General features: G+C 40.2%; 1 protein-coding gene across 1 annotated transcript in view; it reads right to left on the bottom strand.

Moving 5' to 3' along the window:
• Positions 1-13,613, bottom strand: part of ndrg2 (NDRG family member 2) — a 47,282-nt gene that overhangs the window by 13,933 nt on the left and 19,736 nt on the right. Inside the window, exon 2 of the mRNA XM_040041101.1 lies at positions 3,451-3,536. Coding sequence (XP_039897035.1) covers positions 3,451-3,525 — 75 coding nt within the window. The 5' untranslated portion in view covers positions 3,526-3,536. The remainder of the gene's footprint in view (positions 1-3,450; positions 3,537-13,613) is intronic.

Genomic DNA, 13,613 nt, shown 5'->3' with positions numbered 1-13,613 from the left:
GCACAGATGGAAGTCATCGCTGAGGAGAAAAGAGGAAGTCCTAGAGGGTTGGTGACTGAAGAGAGGCTGCTGGCTCGATTAATTCAATTCAGTTTTATTTAGATAGCATCAAATAACAACAACAGTCAACTCAAGGCACTTTATATTGTAAAGTAAAGACCTAAAATAATAAAGAGAAAACCCCAATGATCAGGACAATCCTCTCTGTAACACTTGGTGTCAGTGGGAAGGAAAAGCTCCCTTTTAACAGGAATAAAGGTCTGGCAGAACCAGGCTCAGGGAGCGGGGTTATTATACTTTACAAAATGAAACTAAAACACTTTATAGTTAACTGAAATAAATGACTTGAAATAAATAAAACAAACCGAAAAAACTGAACTTTGATCATAAAATAAGTCAAATAGGTAGAGGAAATGTCATTAGTTTTAGTACCTGTTAGTTTAGTAAAAACGAGAGACATGTTTATTGTGACTGGTGTCTAAAAGGATATTGTGAGTGATCTTACTTTCAAAACTGATTTTTCTTAAATCTTAAAACTAAACATTTTCATACATTTAAAACTAAACTGAAATTAGAAAATCCACTCTAGAAACTAACTGAAAGTAAACTGAATTAAAAACAAAGTTAAAATAATATAAAAATACAAATGAATTGGAAAATACGAAACTATAATAACTATATCCATCTGCCGCAACAGTTTAGGGGTGAGGGGAGGAAAACAGGACAAAGACATGATGTGGAAGAGAGCCGGAGAAAATTTTAATCTAACTAATGATTACATGCAGAGAGGTGTATAAACACACAGAGAGTGAAGAATTGCATCATGGGAAGTCCCCAGCAGCATAAGTAAGGGAGGATTCAGGGTCACCTGATCCAGCCACAGCTATATGCTTTAGCAAAAAGGAGAGTTTTAAGCCTAATCTTAAAAGTAGAAACAGTGTCTGTCTCCTGAATCTAAATTGTGATCTGGTTCCACAGAAGAGAGGCCTGAGATCTGAAGGCTCTGCCTCCCATTCTCCTTTTAAATTCTCTAGGAACAACAAGTAGGCCTGCAGTCTGAGAGCAAAGTGCTCTAATGGGGTCATACGGTACTATGAGGTCGTTAGGATGAGATGGGGCCTGATTATTGAAAACCTTGACTGTCGATCAATTACTGTGGAGGTTGTGACCTGAGTGGAGTAGATACCAGTGAGTGATACATAATGGTCAACAAATTGAACCATTATGTGACCTTTTCCACAAAAAAGTTGATCCACATCTCACACCCTTACCCTGTAGGGTAAAAAACACATTATCACAGGCTGTTACAGGTTGCTGCTTTTTATTTCCAGTTTAGTTTATATGTTCCATATCTTTAGAGCTTCTGTCTGCATCACCCCTCTTTATTCTGTCATTTTTGCTCAGAGGTCTCTGAGTTACATGGACAATACATTTTTTTGCTGCTGAAATCCAAAAAGGAAAGAGGAAACTCAAAGGGACGCACCATTAGACCGATCACAAGCACAAATGAAGACCATGATGCAGATCATCAAGCTGAGAAGCACTCCAGTTCTCATATGTCATATATTTAGAGTTATAAAGAATAAGCAATAAGCCCACAGGCAGACTACGGCAGTAAAAGCTACTTGTTATCAAGATATTTTGAAGTTGTTGCCCTGTGAAAGTCAAATACTCTATGCACAAACAGACTGCTATATTAAAATGATCAAAGTCATGATGGTGTAGTTCTCATTTGCATTGGTTAAAGACCCATTTCGTCTGTCTGGCAGCCCAGCTTTAGTAAGTATGAAGGCTGTACTGCCAGACTTTATGATTATCATTAATTAATCTGGCTTCAGTCGCGGATGCTGTGGGTCTTGCCTAAGAGTTAAATCATCTCAGCGGGAAGAGAAAACATAAGTTGAGGGCGAGCACTTCATTTAACTTTGTGACTGGTAGGACGCTGTGGGTGCATGAAGAACCGACAGGGCCAAGTGTGTCAGGTAGTCCACAGCAGAACCACGTCAACAACAGCTACTGTTTCATAAGTGCGGTCACACTCTCTGGGCTGATTTTGTCCTCTTTTACAAATTTTGATTTAATTCTTTGACCTCATTTATTTTCCCACTGAGGTCAAAGACTTGTATGTAGAAGACACAGGAGCTTTTTGTACTATCCTCCTGTAAACCCTGACTTCTTGATTGTTTCTAACTGTTCCCCACGAGCTCCTTGTGTGTATATAAAGAGTTTAGCACTGTTGCCTCACAGCAGGAAGGTCCTGGGTCTGAATACTGTGTGAAGTCATGTCCTCTTTGTGCTTGCCTGGGTTCTCTCTCTCGGGTTAATGCCAGCTTCCTTCCACACTCCCACGATTAATCGGTGAGACTGATTTGTCATCTTTTAGCCCTGTGACAGCCTGGCAACCTCTCCAGGGTATGCCCCGCCTCTCGCCCTATGACGGCTGGTCATAGGTCACCATGTGTGGTGTATATAAAGTCCCGGATCTTGCTTGTCCATTACTGGTTTGTCTGTTCACTTCTAATTCTCTGTGAATTTCTTGTGTTTTTGGTCATGTTCTGATAAAACTGCTGTTTACCATTTTACCTGAAGCATATATCAAGATGGAAGAAGTATTAATTAATTATTAAAAACAATTAAAAATCAGGAAATTAGTTACTAAAAGAGATCAATGCTAGTCACAGCTTGGAAAATAGATTGAAAAAATCACTGGATCGAGTTAGAAACTGCAGAGTCCCTCACATTAATGGCTAGTTTAGAGTTAATTACCAGTTATCTTAACATGCACGTCTTTGGACCATGGGAGGAAGCCACACTGTGGAGTGCCCACATTGTCAACTACAGAACGTGCAAACTCGACTGAGAAAGGCCAAAGCTGGGGTTCACACCAGGAGAACCACTGCAGAAAAATCTCTGTTGTTTTTGTTTCACTACTGTGTTTTGCTCTTTGTCCACAAGGGGGCTCTGCTCTGCAGCGCTGCATCTGCACGGCAACATCAGCCCGGCAGAGCAGAGGATCTGCTCCCGATCCTTCAGGGCTTTGACGTCAACCTGGCAGATATGAGCCAGCGCTGCAGCTGTGCGCGCACACACACACACGTCTATATAAGTACACACTGACGCACAAAGTCATGCACAAATGTGCTTGGAACACATGTTGTCACATGTAGGCTTTGTTCAGACTCAAAAACACTTTCATTCATGCACACATGCACAGCAAGGACACATAGTGACACACTTGCACATACACCAGCCCTCTTTTTCTTTCTCTTGGTTTGCTTGTGCTTTCATGTCATGCTCACTGTGTGTGTGTGTGTGTGTGTGTGTGTGTGTGTGTGTGTGTGTGTGTGTGTGTGCGGATGTTCTTTATTGATCAGATTACATTAAATCAAAGTATATTGGAGATTTAGTCTTGTATAACATGCATGCATCTGTAAGAGCTCCATCTCAGACCTTGGTGGTGTCAGCCTGACCCGTGAGTAAAGGCTTATCCTCCGTGATGGCGATCTCCTGCATTTCTGTTGTCATGGTGTTGCCTCCTGCACGGAAAAAAAGGCACAATGAGTACTTCTTATTTTTAAAGTCAATCCTCCAGAAATACTGGATACTGTTATAGGGGCATGGAGCACACATAAAAGGGCCGATGCAGGCATTTATGCACACGCACAACAAGTGATTAAATACTGTATGTCGCTGTTGCCCTCTGCGACTCTGTTTGCGCTGTGGGACTGAAAGTTAATTAGTAATTAGTCCCAGTAGAGTAGAAATGGATTGTGGGACAGAGGGAGAAGGAGCTAAAAGACAAAAGGACAGATGGATAAGTCGAGGTACACTTAAAAAAAACACAAATGTTCAGGATATTTTGTAAACATTCTTTATTCATTTGTTTATTAGTACAGAAAACAACAAAAACAATAAGATATATCAGCCAAGTTTTGGTTTTTTTTCCAGTGTTAATGCGTACTACTGATGATATATATTATATCCATTATATCAAAATTATATTATTATATTAAAACACTTTGTTGTGTTGATATTTGTATAAAGTAACAATAAAATGAGAAAGTGCATCAACATTTCTTCCTAAGCACTTTACATAAGTTAATGCACCATTGTGCGATTGTGAGAAACGACAGCCAACAAACCAGCGGCTGATAACAATGTTGTCAAAGGGGAAAATGAAACTTGGTCAAGCGTGTCGCTTAATTTCAGGCACCTTCACACCTTTACAGCGACAGTGTTTGTTACTGCAAGTTACTGTCGCTCCACCGCAGCAACCAGGAGCTAAAAGCTGCTCCCGCGGGCATCGCAAAGGTGGAAGGAGAAGCTAAGCTTATTTAATTTCCCCGAATTGATCTTTGCACTGGTCTGGGAATTCAATCAGAGGCCCTCCCAGTCACGACTCCAGACATCCCACTGCCACAGGATTTTTAAGGTGCTACTTTCATGGTTAAAGAAATGGCAAAATAACGGTTCATCTGCACGATTCATTCATTCAGATGTTAGTATGTCACCTGAGATTGATCTGGAGCAACTGAAGCGCTTTTGCATTTATTCTCATACACTTTAGTTATCTGCAAGACCTGTTAATAGACTGCATTTTGCAGCAGCACATACATAGGGACCTTTGACATGCAAATAACATCAAACGACGCTCAGATCGGTGCAGTGGGAGGAATTCCACACTCTGACTTGCCGCTTGCAGCCATGTTCTATTTTACTTCCTTACATTATTGTGAGAATCTGACTTTTTAATCACAGCTTGCCCTGATTTATGGCACAAACCCAGCAGCAGCTGGAATACACACTGAAGGTCTGCAGCCTTGAACTGTTTGGGGTTTTCTTCCTCACTGGGACAAAGTAAACTGACAAACTGTCGCTCAGAAACCAAGTTAAGACATTTGATGTTGGATCATGTGGAGATGACAGCTGCACATACACACAGCGGGACATTTTTCAGAGTGGACAGCAGGTCTGTCAGCAAGAACTGCTTTGTATTACTACCATCCATGCTGTCATCTTACACTATTTTCTGTTATTTTGGAAAATTACCCACACTGAGAATCTCAAGTGCCACAGAGCAGCGATTTTTTTGTGGTTTGGCTTGCAGCATTTACCGAGGCTGAAAGGAAGTGAGCGCGCTCAGGTTGTTATTGTGCCTATCTGAAAGCATTGTGCTCAATCTGACATTTAAACGTGGAATAGGGGACCTTGTGACATCAGTTTTTGTGCGAGCGAGCGTGCCCGTGCGCAATTCATGCTCCCATAAACCGATGGCTGTATTCTGTCTGCAGATTATTAAAGGAAGCGGGTGGGTGGGGGGGGGGGAGATTGCAAGTTCATGTGTGTGTCCTTGTGTGCGTGTTCGCTCGCATGTGTGCACTCATCAGAAAATGAACTGCTGGCCCCGAGGGAGCTGTGTGTCTCTCTCTGCGTCGCGCACGGAAATGATTAGTCACCAAAGAGCCCCAACACACACACACACACACGCACAAACCCTCAGTTCCTCCATTGTTGACCATCCATCTCTCCTCCACTCCCTTTACATTCATCTGTGTATCAGTTTATTGCATTTATCAGCATCTTATTTTTTTATCACCCCTGCCACTGTGCCTGTGTCTCTCTCTGCCTTTCCTTCACTCAGTATCAGTTTCGCACTGACAGCCACTCAGTGGAGGCATCCACTCATTTATTTTATGATTTTATTGCATCACTTCAGCCTCTGGAAGCACTCAGATTTGTCCTCCTCAGCATTTGTGTTTCGGAGAAAGCAGAATCTGTTTACCAGCCTCCTGGATGCTGGACTGGGATATAATAGTTTTGGCTGAAGAGGAAAAGGAAAAAAAATGAACAAAAAATTGTAATCATCTAATGGCGAGAAAATCCTGCAGACAGATTAGAGTCAACTGATCTGTGAGCCAACAGATATCAGTCTACAAAATTGTATACAAATCCATTTTAGTGCCGTAACTACCTACAGTGTTGTTGTCGTTATCAATTATTCACTGAACGGAGGCTGTCTGCGGTTTGGGCAGGCACACATGTCTGCTTCGCCTCGTTGCTCCATATACCGTCCTGCCATGTGTGTCCTCGTGCTATATGTGACACTATACAGGCAGCTTGTATTTGGCACTCAATCAGTCTGTAGATAAAAAACCCAAGCCATTCTTCACTGCTCCTGAAATGCAATTCTGTAAAATCATGCAATGCACAATGTCTTACATACTTCCTATGCTTAGCAGACAACTGCATAAACTGCTCATAAAAGCTGGAGTCTTTTAATATTTGGTCATTTTGGCACCAAACTAGCCCACAATTACCTAAATAAATAAATTTGTTTTTTCTCAACTAATTCATTAAATCGTCATTTATTGACTGAAAAATCATTAACAACTAAGACAGATGCCCAGAATTTTATGGCTCCAGCTTCCTAATTATCTGCTGCTTTCCTTTTATTAACATGGAAATTTTGTCTGACAAGATAAGTGTCAGTTAATGAAGAACACAAATGGCTGATTAATCAATAAGAACATAATTTATCACAGAAGAATCGGTCAATTTACAATTAAGGCAGTACTGAAGCAAACATACAATTCAGCAGGCAGATTATTAAGACAGAGCAATTAAAACATTTAAAGACAAGAACACCAACAGACTGCAGTGAGTGGATTAATCAGCCACATATGTTCAGTGAATTACACTTTGAGACAAAGAAAGTGGGTTAGTTTTAATTAGAGCTCAACTGATACTAGGATAATTTCCCGGTAAGTACTGGAGTTTGATCAATACAGAATTTTAAGACCAATATCGGTGCCGATATTTGTTCATTTGAAAATCTGAAAGGTCTTTATTTTGAATTTATCAGCTGTTAAAAATACCGATTCCAATTGATCGGGAAATAATAACACTGGCATTAATCAGTAAGGTCTATTATTCTTGTTATCAATATATAGGAAAATATCTTTAATATACACATTCAGCATGTGAGGAGTAATTTTAGAAAGAAAATAACGGGATTGTTGATCATTAAGTTTCTAGCAACGTATTTAAAAACAAGAAAACAGTGAGACACTGCTAGCTCTGCTCGACCAGAAGTTCAGGATGCTGCAGATAGTTCCAAAAGTATTGTAAAAAACTGACTTTTGTACAGACAATAAGGGAGAAAAAGACAACCAACACACAGGTGATGTTCACATTTTTAAAAAGAATGTATTTTTGCGTGAATCGTGAAAACGATTAGGTCTTCATAGATCGATGTGAACACACTTTAGTCAACTTTAATGCAGGTCCAGGAATTTTTATGAACATCAGAAGAATGCTAATTTTGCTGCTATCTTACAAAAAGCAAAAAATAATAGAGAAGTACTAAAGACTAAGCTCCCCAACCCACCCCCATCTCTTAGATGTCCAGCGGGTATATCAAGCCTGTTTCTGGACTGTGGCTTTGCCAAAGACTTTGACTGCTTCACTGGGGATTTAATGCCTTTAGCATCTGGCACAATAACACATGCACTGATGCAAATACAGGATGTGAGCACTTGGACTAGATGCTACTTCATCTGGGGTATTTTCACTTCACTGCTATCAAATCCACACTGACTGAAATGACAGAGGAAATGGTGTTTGTGAGTCTTAAGCGTACTATGGTATTTATAAAAGAGGCACCATGAGGCTATTTTGAGAGGCTTATAAACAGAACTGGAATATTCTATGTAGAAACAACCTGATCCCAAATGCAACTACAGGATAGGACTCAAGTTAGTGAAGTGTGTTACCTAAAAAAAGGGCAGATTTAGGAATTTAAAATGACAATATAAACACATACACACAAGCCCAAAGTCTCTGTTTTGTAATTTTGTACATTATGACCGCGCTTAGCCTTAATCCTGTCATGCTTGATATGTAGATTACTGTGCCACAGCTTGTCCCATGTTATTATCATTGGTCTGACATGTCCGGATATGCCTGCAAAGTATATTTGTTTTTGTGAGTCTTTAATTGTGTTAATAGGTCTCTTGTATTTTTAAGGGAAAGTATTGAGTTTCTCCATAAAAGAGATGACTAGCAGCTATGCAGAGTCGTTATTTTCCATGACACAAAGACAGATACCATATTTAGCACAAAGATGACTTCTGTATGCAACGATTGCTTTACTTTTATTGCCCTCCTGGATCAATAATCATTTAGTGAATCAAGCTGCTTTAGCTGTTTTGTTAAACCAATAATCCATAACTGAAAAATAGGGATGACGTTAAAGCCTTGATGTATTACGTCAAGAATGTAAAACTTACAATATCGACAGTGGAGTCGGGTTTGTTAACCACCACGTTCATATGATTTTCACTGGCCCAAAAAGCTTTTCATGAAATGCACAATTGTTGGAAAAAGTGTGTCTGCATGACAGCAAATACATTTCTCAGTGCATCAAAAAAATTAAAATTCTGATTATAATCATAGCTTTTTATTTTGCCTGAAATGAACCTGGCCCAATTCTCAAAAACTGTATAAGACCAAGTCATTTTTCCCACTGATAGGTCTGCTGACTGATTGATTAGAGCCCTATATAGGAATATTATAGGGCATTATCGGATTAGACCGATACAACACTTGGTACTTTTAAATTCCATATTCCGATATAGATACTGATATATTTTTTTCCAGACTTGGCTGAAGGGTGTTTCCCAAATTTCTTTTTTACCTTTTATATTTGCCTTTGTTATAAATCTTGATATTGATCGATCAGCAAATGGCTAATATCAACCGATACTGGCATGATAAATCAGACGAGCTCTAACACAGAGTTCCCAGCACTAAAACACTCGATTAATGATCTGCACACACACAGAAAATGACCCCATGTAATTCTGTGATTTACAGCAGCGTCATGCAAAGACATGGCAAAGAATATTGCTGTCTATTAATACAAGTCTGAAATGTTGATTAGCTAAAAAATGTGTCTCAGATTTCTTTATATGTGGAAGCCTTTGGCTCCTTTTTCTTTTGCTCTCCACTGCTCACTGCATTGGGCTGATAATTAATTCTCTGTTGGTTTGTCATTTCTGGAAATGTCTTTCATATTTCATGCAGTCGTTTTTCCATTGTTGATGCAAATATGTAGATTAGTACAGCTTTAAAAGAGTCATCAAGCTCAATGTCAAACGTTAATCAGTTGAATAATGAATCAAATAAGCACAGAACACATTTAGGACATCAGTGTGGTGACAGGTCTTCCATGCTTGCTATGACAAAAGAGTAAATTCAAAAGCTGTTTTTTGTTTTGCTTTGGGTTTTTTTTTTTTTTTTTGGGGGGGAAGATTCCCAAACCAATGGCTGTTCACTTAGTTCTTTTTTTTCTTCACTGAAGCAAAATCTCATCTTAACACTTTGGACTGCAAGCTGTCATTTTATAAATATGCAAAGGCCTGACTGTTCACGCAGCAACAACAGCTACCACAGCATATAACAGAGACACTCTGATTACAACACACTTAGAGAGACCTTCATTCTCCATTAAGCATGCCGCTGCTCCGCTCTATATCAGCAAGTAGTTGTCTGCTACTATATTTGTCCAAAATGATCAAAAATCTGGTATTTGGAGCCTTTAATTACGCACTGTGGGAACAATTAAAGATAATATATTTAGCACTGTAGGCATAAAGACCGCTGTGGCTGAATACTGCTGAAACATCACATAGTGCTCAGCAGCCAGTAGTAAACGAATCTAAATGATCTTCAGGAATACAAGCTGCCAAAAACAGCAGTCACATGACGACCTTGTGCATCAGTAAAAATGGACATTACGTCTCATGTAACTCACTTTTACATTTAATCTGATCTCACTTACACGCACACACTTTTTATATACAGCTTCCCGACGCTCTACTATCATCCATCTTTCTTTATCTGTGCCTCTCCGAGTCAGTGTGTTCATTGTGTTTTAGAGCGTGTGATAACTGCTAAACTGCACAGGAGGCAGCGTCTGTCACCATAGAAAGAGAAAGATGGAGAGAAACAGACAGATTTGCATGAAGAGTAAGAAGTGAGGGAACGTGGTAAGCTTGCCTTTCATTTGCCTCTACTCTGCTTCCACCCAGCAGCTATCAGAGAACAGCTGTTTGGTTGTTGCTCCGAACAGGTTCATTGTCTAATCAGGTTGTGTCACATAATTGCTTCAACTAAATGAATCCAACCTTGTTTTATACACATTCCTAATCATGCAGCGCGATGGCAGCTCACTTGTTTACCGTTAGCGGGCCCACTCAGTCCAGTGTGTCACGTTGGGTTTCTGTCAATCCTTGCTGTCATTCCTGCTCCCTTCCCCCCTTCTTTTCCTCATCCTGCTCTGTCACACCGACTCCATCTCTTCGTCCTTCAGCACAATGCAATGTCACCACGCGGTGACTTCAGATTGAGGCTGCCAGCAAAGGTTGATTGCAGCTACATAATACCAGTGAGGTTTCACTGAAAAGCCTTTGTGACCACTTTGGAAGAAGGTTACATAAACGACCAAAAAAAGAGACCTGAAGTGAAAAATTTGAGTTTCTGAATTTTGCAAGCAGAGATCAGAGATCAGTGGGTTTGTAATGGATCAGTACTGGTTTCTAAATTGGAGAGAGGTACAACAGCAAATGTCTACAGCCTTCTGTAAAACACGGTGGAGGCTTTGTCATTGCTCCGGGCTGCATTTCAGTCAATGGTGTTGAGATCTCGTCAAAATGGATGGAATTATGAACACAGAAAAGTACCATCAGATTTTAATGGAATACCATTTGCAAAGCATCTGATTGGCTTCAACATGACAATGATCCCAAACACCTTGCCACAATACTAGAAAGCATACCTGGTTAGAAACACATCCAGTGGAACACAATCAGTCATGGATTGGCCTTCCCAGAGCTCGGACCTCAACATCACTAAAGCAAAGTGGGATCATCTAAAGGGAGCCAACAGCCAAATAAGAGCTTTAAATGGACTTGAATGTGGGCTAAAGGAATAACAATAACCTTCTTCCCCGGAGATAATGGTGATAAATATCCTGGCATGGTAAAAGTTTTCTGGAACAAACATTATCAGAGAAAATGCTGGCAAACTTACATTTTTTAAGTTTGGCATGCACCAACTCTAATATCTACAGCCCGTCCTCATCTTTTTCCACCTACTCAACTTTTGCATTAGTACCAAACAAACTGCCAGCACTTGAACAAAAAACAACATAATCATGCAAAGTACAAACCAGAGTACTTCAAGCGTCCTCTAGCTGTATGCACCTGATGCTGACATTGTTAGGCACTAGCTTGCATGCACACTTTAGTGTCTACAAAGGCTGGCCTGCAAAAAACTTGTGAAACACCTCCACAATACATAAAACCTCCCAAGCCTGCTGATAGCGAGGCAAATAAAAACACCCCTTCTGACAATGATGTTCAAGAAATACTGCTAAGTTTACAGTACACTGTCTATATATCCACTGAACTGTTTTCTGTCAGCATCATTTTCAATCCCTACTGCTTTTCTTATTTCCTTTAGAAGACTACAAGGTGTAGTCTGGGTTATACTGACACCTTTACACACAGCTAGTTAGAAGTAAATCACGTCTTCTCAATGTTTTGACTTAAAGAAAACATTAAAATATCATGTGAACAAGGTCAGCCAACAGCGATGCATATTTATAAATGGAGTTTGCGGCACTGCAAGAGTAAAAAGCTTTTGCCAACAGACTCAGCTGCCAGCAAAGTTAGAGACACAGAAGCTTGTACTCATGCCATCAGAACAAGCAATTTGGTGGATTTTTCTTATATCATAAACACAAAAGAGAATCTTATAGAGTAAAAGCATCCACATGAAAAAAGACAAATAAAAAAGCTGATTTTTTTTTGCTTTGATCAATCATCAGCCGTCAAATTTTGTTTGCTGAGCTGACAAACCAAGTTGCTGACCAACAGGGAAAGTTTCCCTCGCTCCAGCTGCCCTCTTTCTTTCTTCTCTTAATTTAAACTCTCTCTTTCTCTCTTTCTCACAGCTCTATACTCTTCTCCACCACCCTCCATCCATCTTTGTCCAAGATGCTGACTTTTCATTCACCTTCCTCTCGATTCCTGCCAATCATCGCTCCCCGTTCTGTGTCACTGCAGGTCTTTGTCTCATTTCTCCCATCCTCTTTCTGTCTCTTTCACCGTCCAACAGCAAGTGGGAAAGTTTTAAAAAAAAGGCAAACGTTTCCACTGGCACCCTCTTTTCTTTCATTTGCTCTCACTCTCCACCAGTGTTTGCAGTTCTGAACAAAAAGGGGCGACCAGACACTCAAATTCGCACACGCACCCAGACACATAAACACTGAAAGTAGGACGCTGAGCATTAAAGTGACCTATATCAGGAATGTAGGCTGAAGGTTGAAATTCTGAAAGGTTAAACCAGTGGCATCTGGCGGACATGTGCGGCCGCTTCAACGTGTGAAGGCGTCGCTATCGAGGAGATGAAAACATGAGAGGGTGATGAGTGGCAGGAGGTTGAGGGATTAATATTTGTCTCTTCACAGTTCGTGACATTTTTAAAAAAGACAGCTGTTTGGGGAAATATGACTCAGGAACAGCATTCTTCATGTGCTCAAACTCATGTAGGATTTTTTTTTAACTGGCGAAAATAATCTACCAGTCAAATGAATAACTCAAATAAAATTATAATTCAGTCACTGGGAGTTTGTTTTACCCTGTTTTACTGTAGGGTCAGTATGTGGAATGACATGAAAGCATAGATCCACCCTGCTTTGCTATAACAGTGTAGGTTTGTGGTGGTGTAATGGTACATGGGGATTATTTCCTTGGCCCCTTAGTACCAAATGAGCAGTGATTAAATGTCACAGCTGACTTGAGTGTTGTTTCTGACCAGCAGTATTGGGTGTAATGTGTTGCAAAGTTACAAAGTAACTCGTTACTGTAATCACATTAGACCTGTTCAGTAACTTTTTACTGTACTAAACTCAGTATCTTGATGCTCAATCATCCAGGTAAATATGGATGATTGAGATTCCAAAAGTTGATTCTGTTCATCTGAACGTAGCGTTTGGCCATTCCCCAACTCTCTGTGAATGGTACTTATGGCCATTGATCAGTGGTCTTTGATCAGTGGGTTTTGGTCAGTGGTTGTTGATCAATGGTTATGAGAATCTGCATAATTATGATGAAGGAACTGACCTCCCAGCCCATTGTTCCTTCAGTGGGCTGGTTTCAGTCATTATGCAAATGTACTGTTTATAAGATTGGGGAAACCTGCAGTCAGCTGAGACTGAAGAAGTCACTTGGATGAGTGACGAAACATTTCTCCCACAAAACGCTACATCCAGATGAACAGAATCAACTTTTGGAGATTTACTTAGCTGGATGATTGAGCATGCATCGAGACATTTTAACCCACTTTGGCAAGGACTGCCTAAAGCTTGTACGTCAGTATGAGCAAACAGCACGTAAGATGGCGGATTACAAGAACCACCTGAGATTCAACCTCAAATGCTGACAAAACAGGATTACTCCTAAAAGTCTGCAAATGAGCTCTTCAGTTAAAGGCTTCCAGGGCAACAAAAATCCTCCAGAAGGCACAGAATCAGTTGCTTAATGAACGGG

Source organism: Simochromis diagramma, unplaced genomic scaffold (genome assembly GCF_900408965.1).
Source record: "Simochromis diagramma unplaced genomic scaffold, fSimDia1.1 OVJJ01000370.1, whole genome shotgun sequence".
Taxonomy (NCBI): domain Eukaryota; kingdom Metazoa; phylum Chordata; class Actinopteri; order Cichliformes; family Cichlidae; genus Simochromis; species Simochromis diagramma.
The sequence above is the reverse complement of the archived record's forward strand: the minus strand, read 5'-3'. Positions and strand labels throughout refer to the sequence as shown.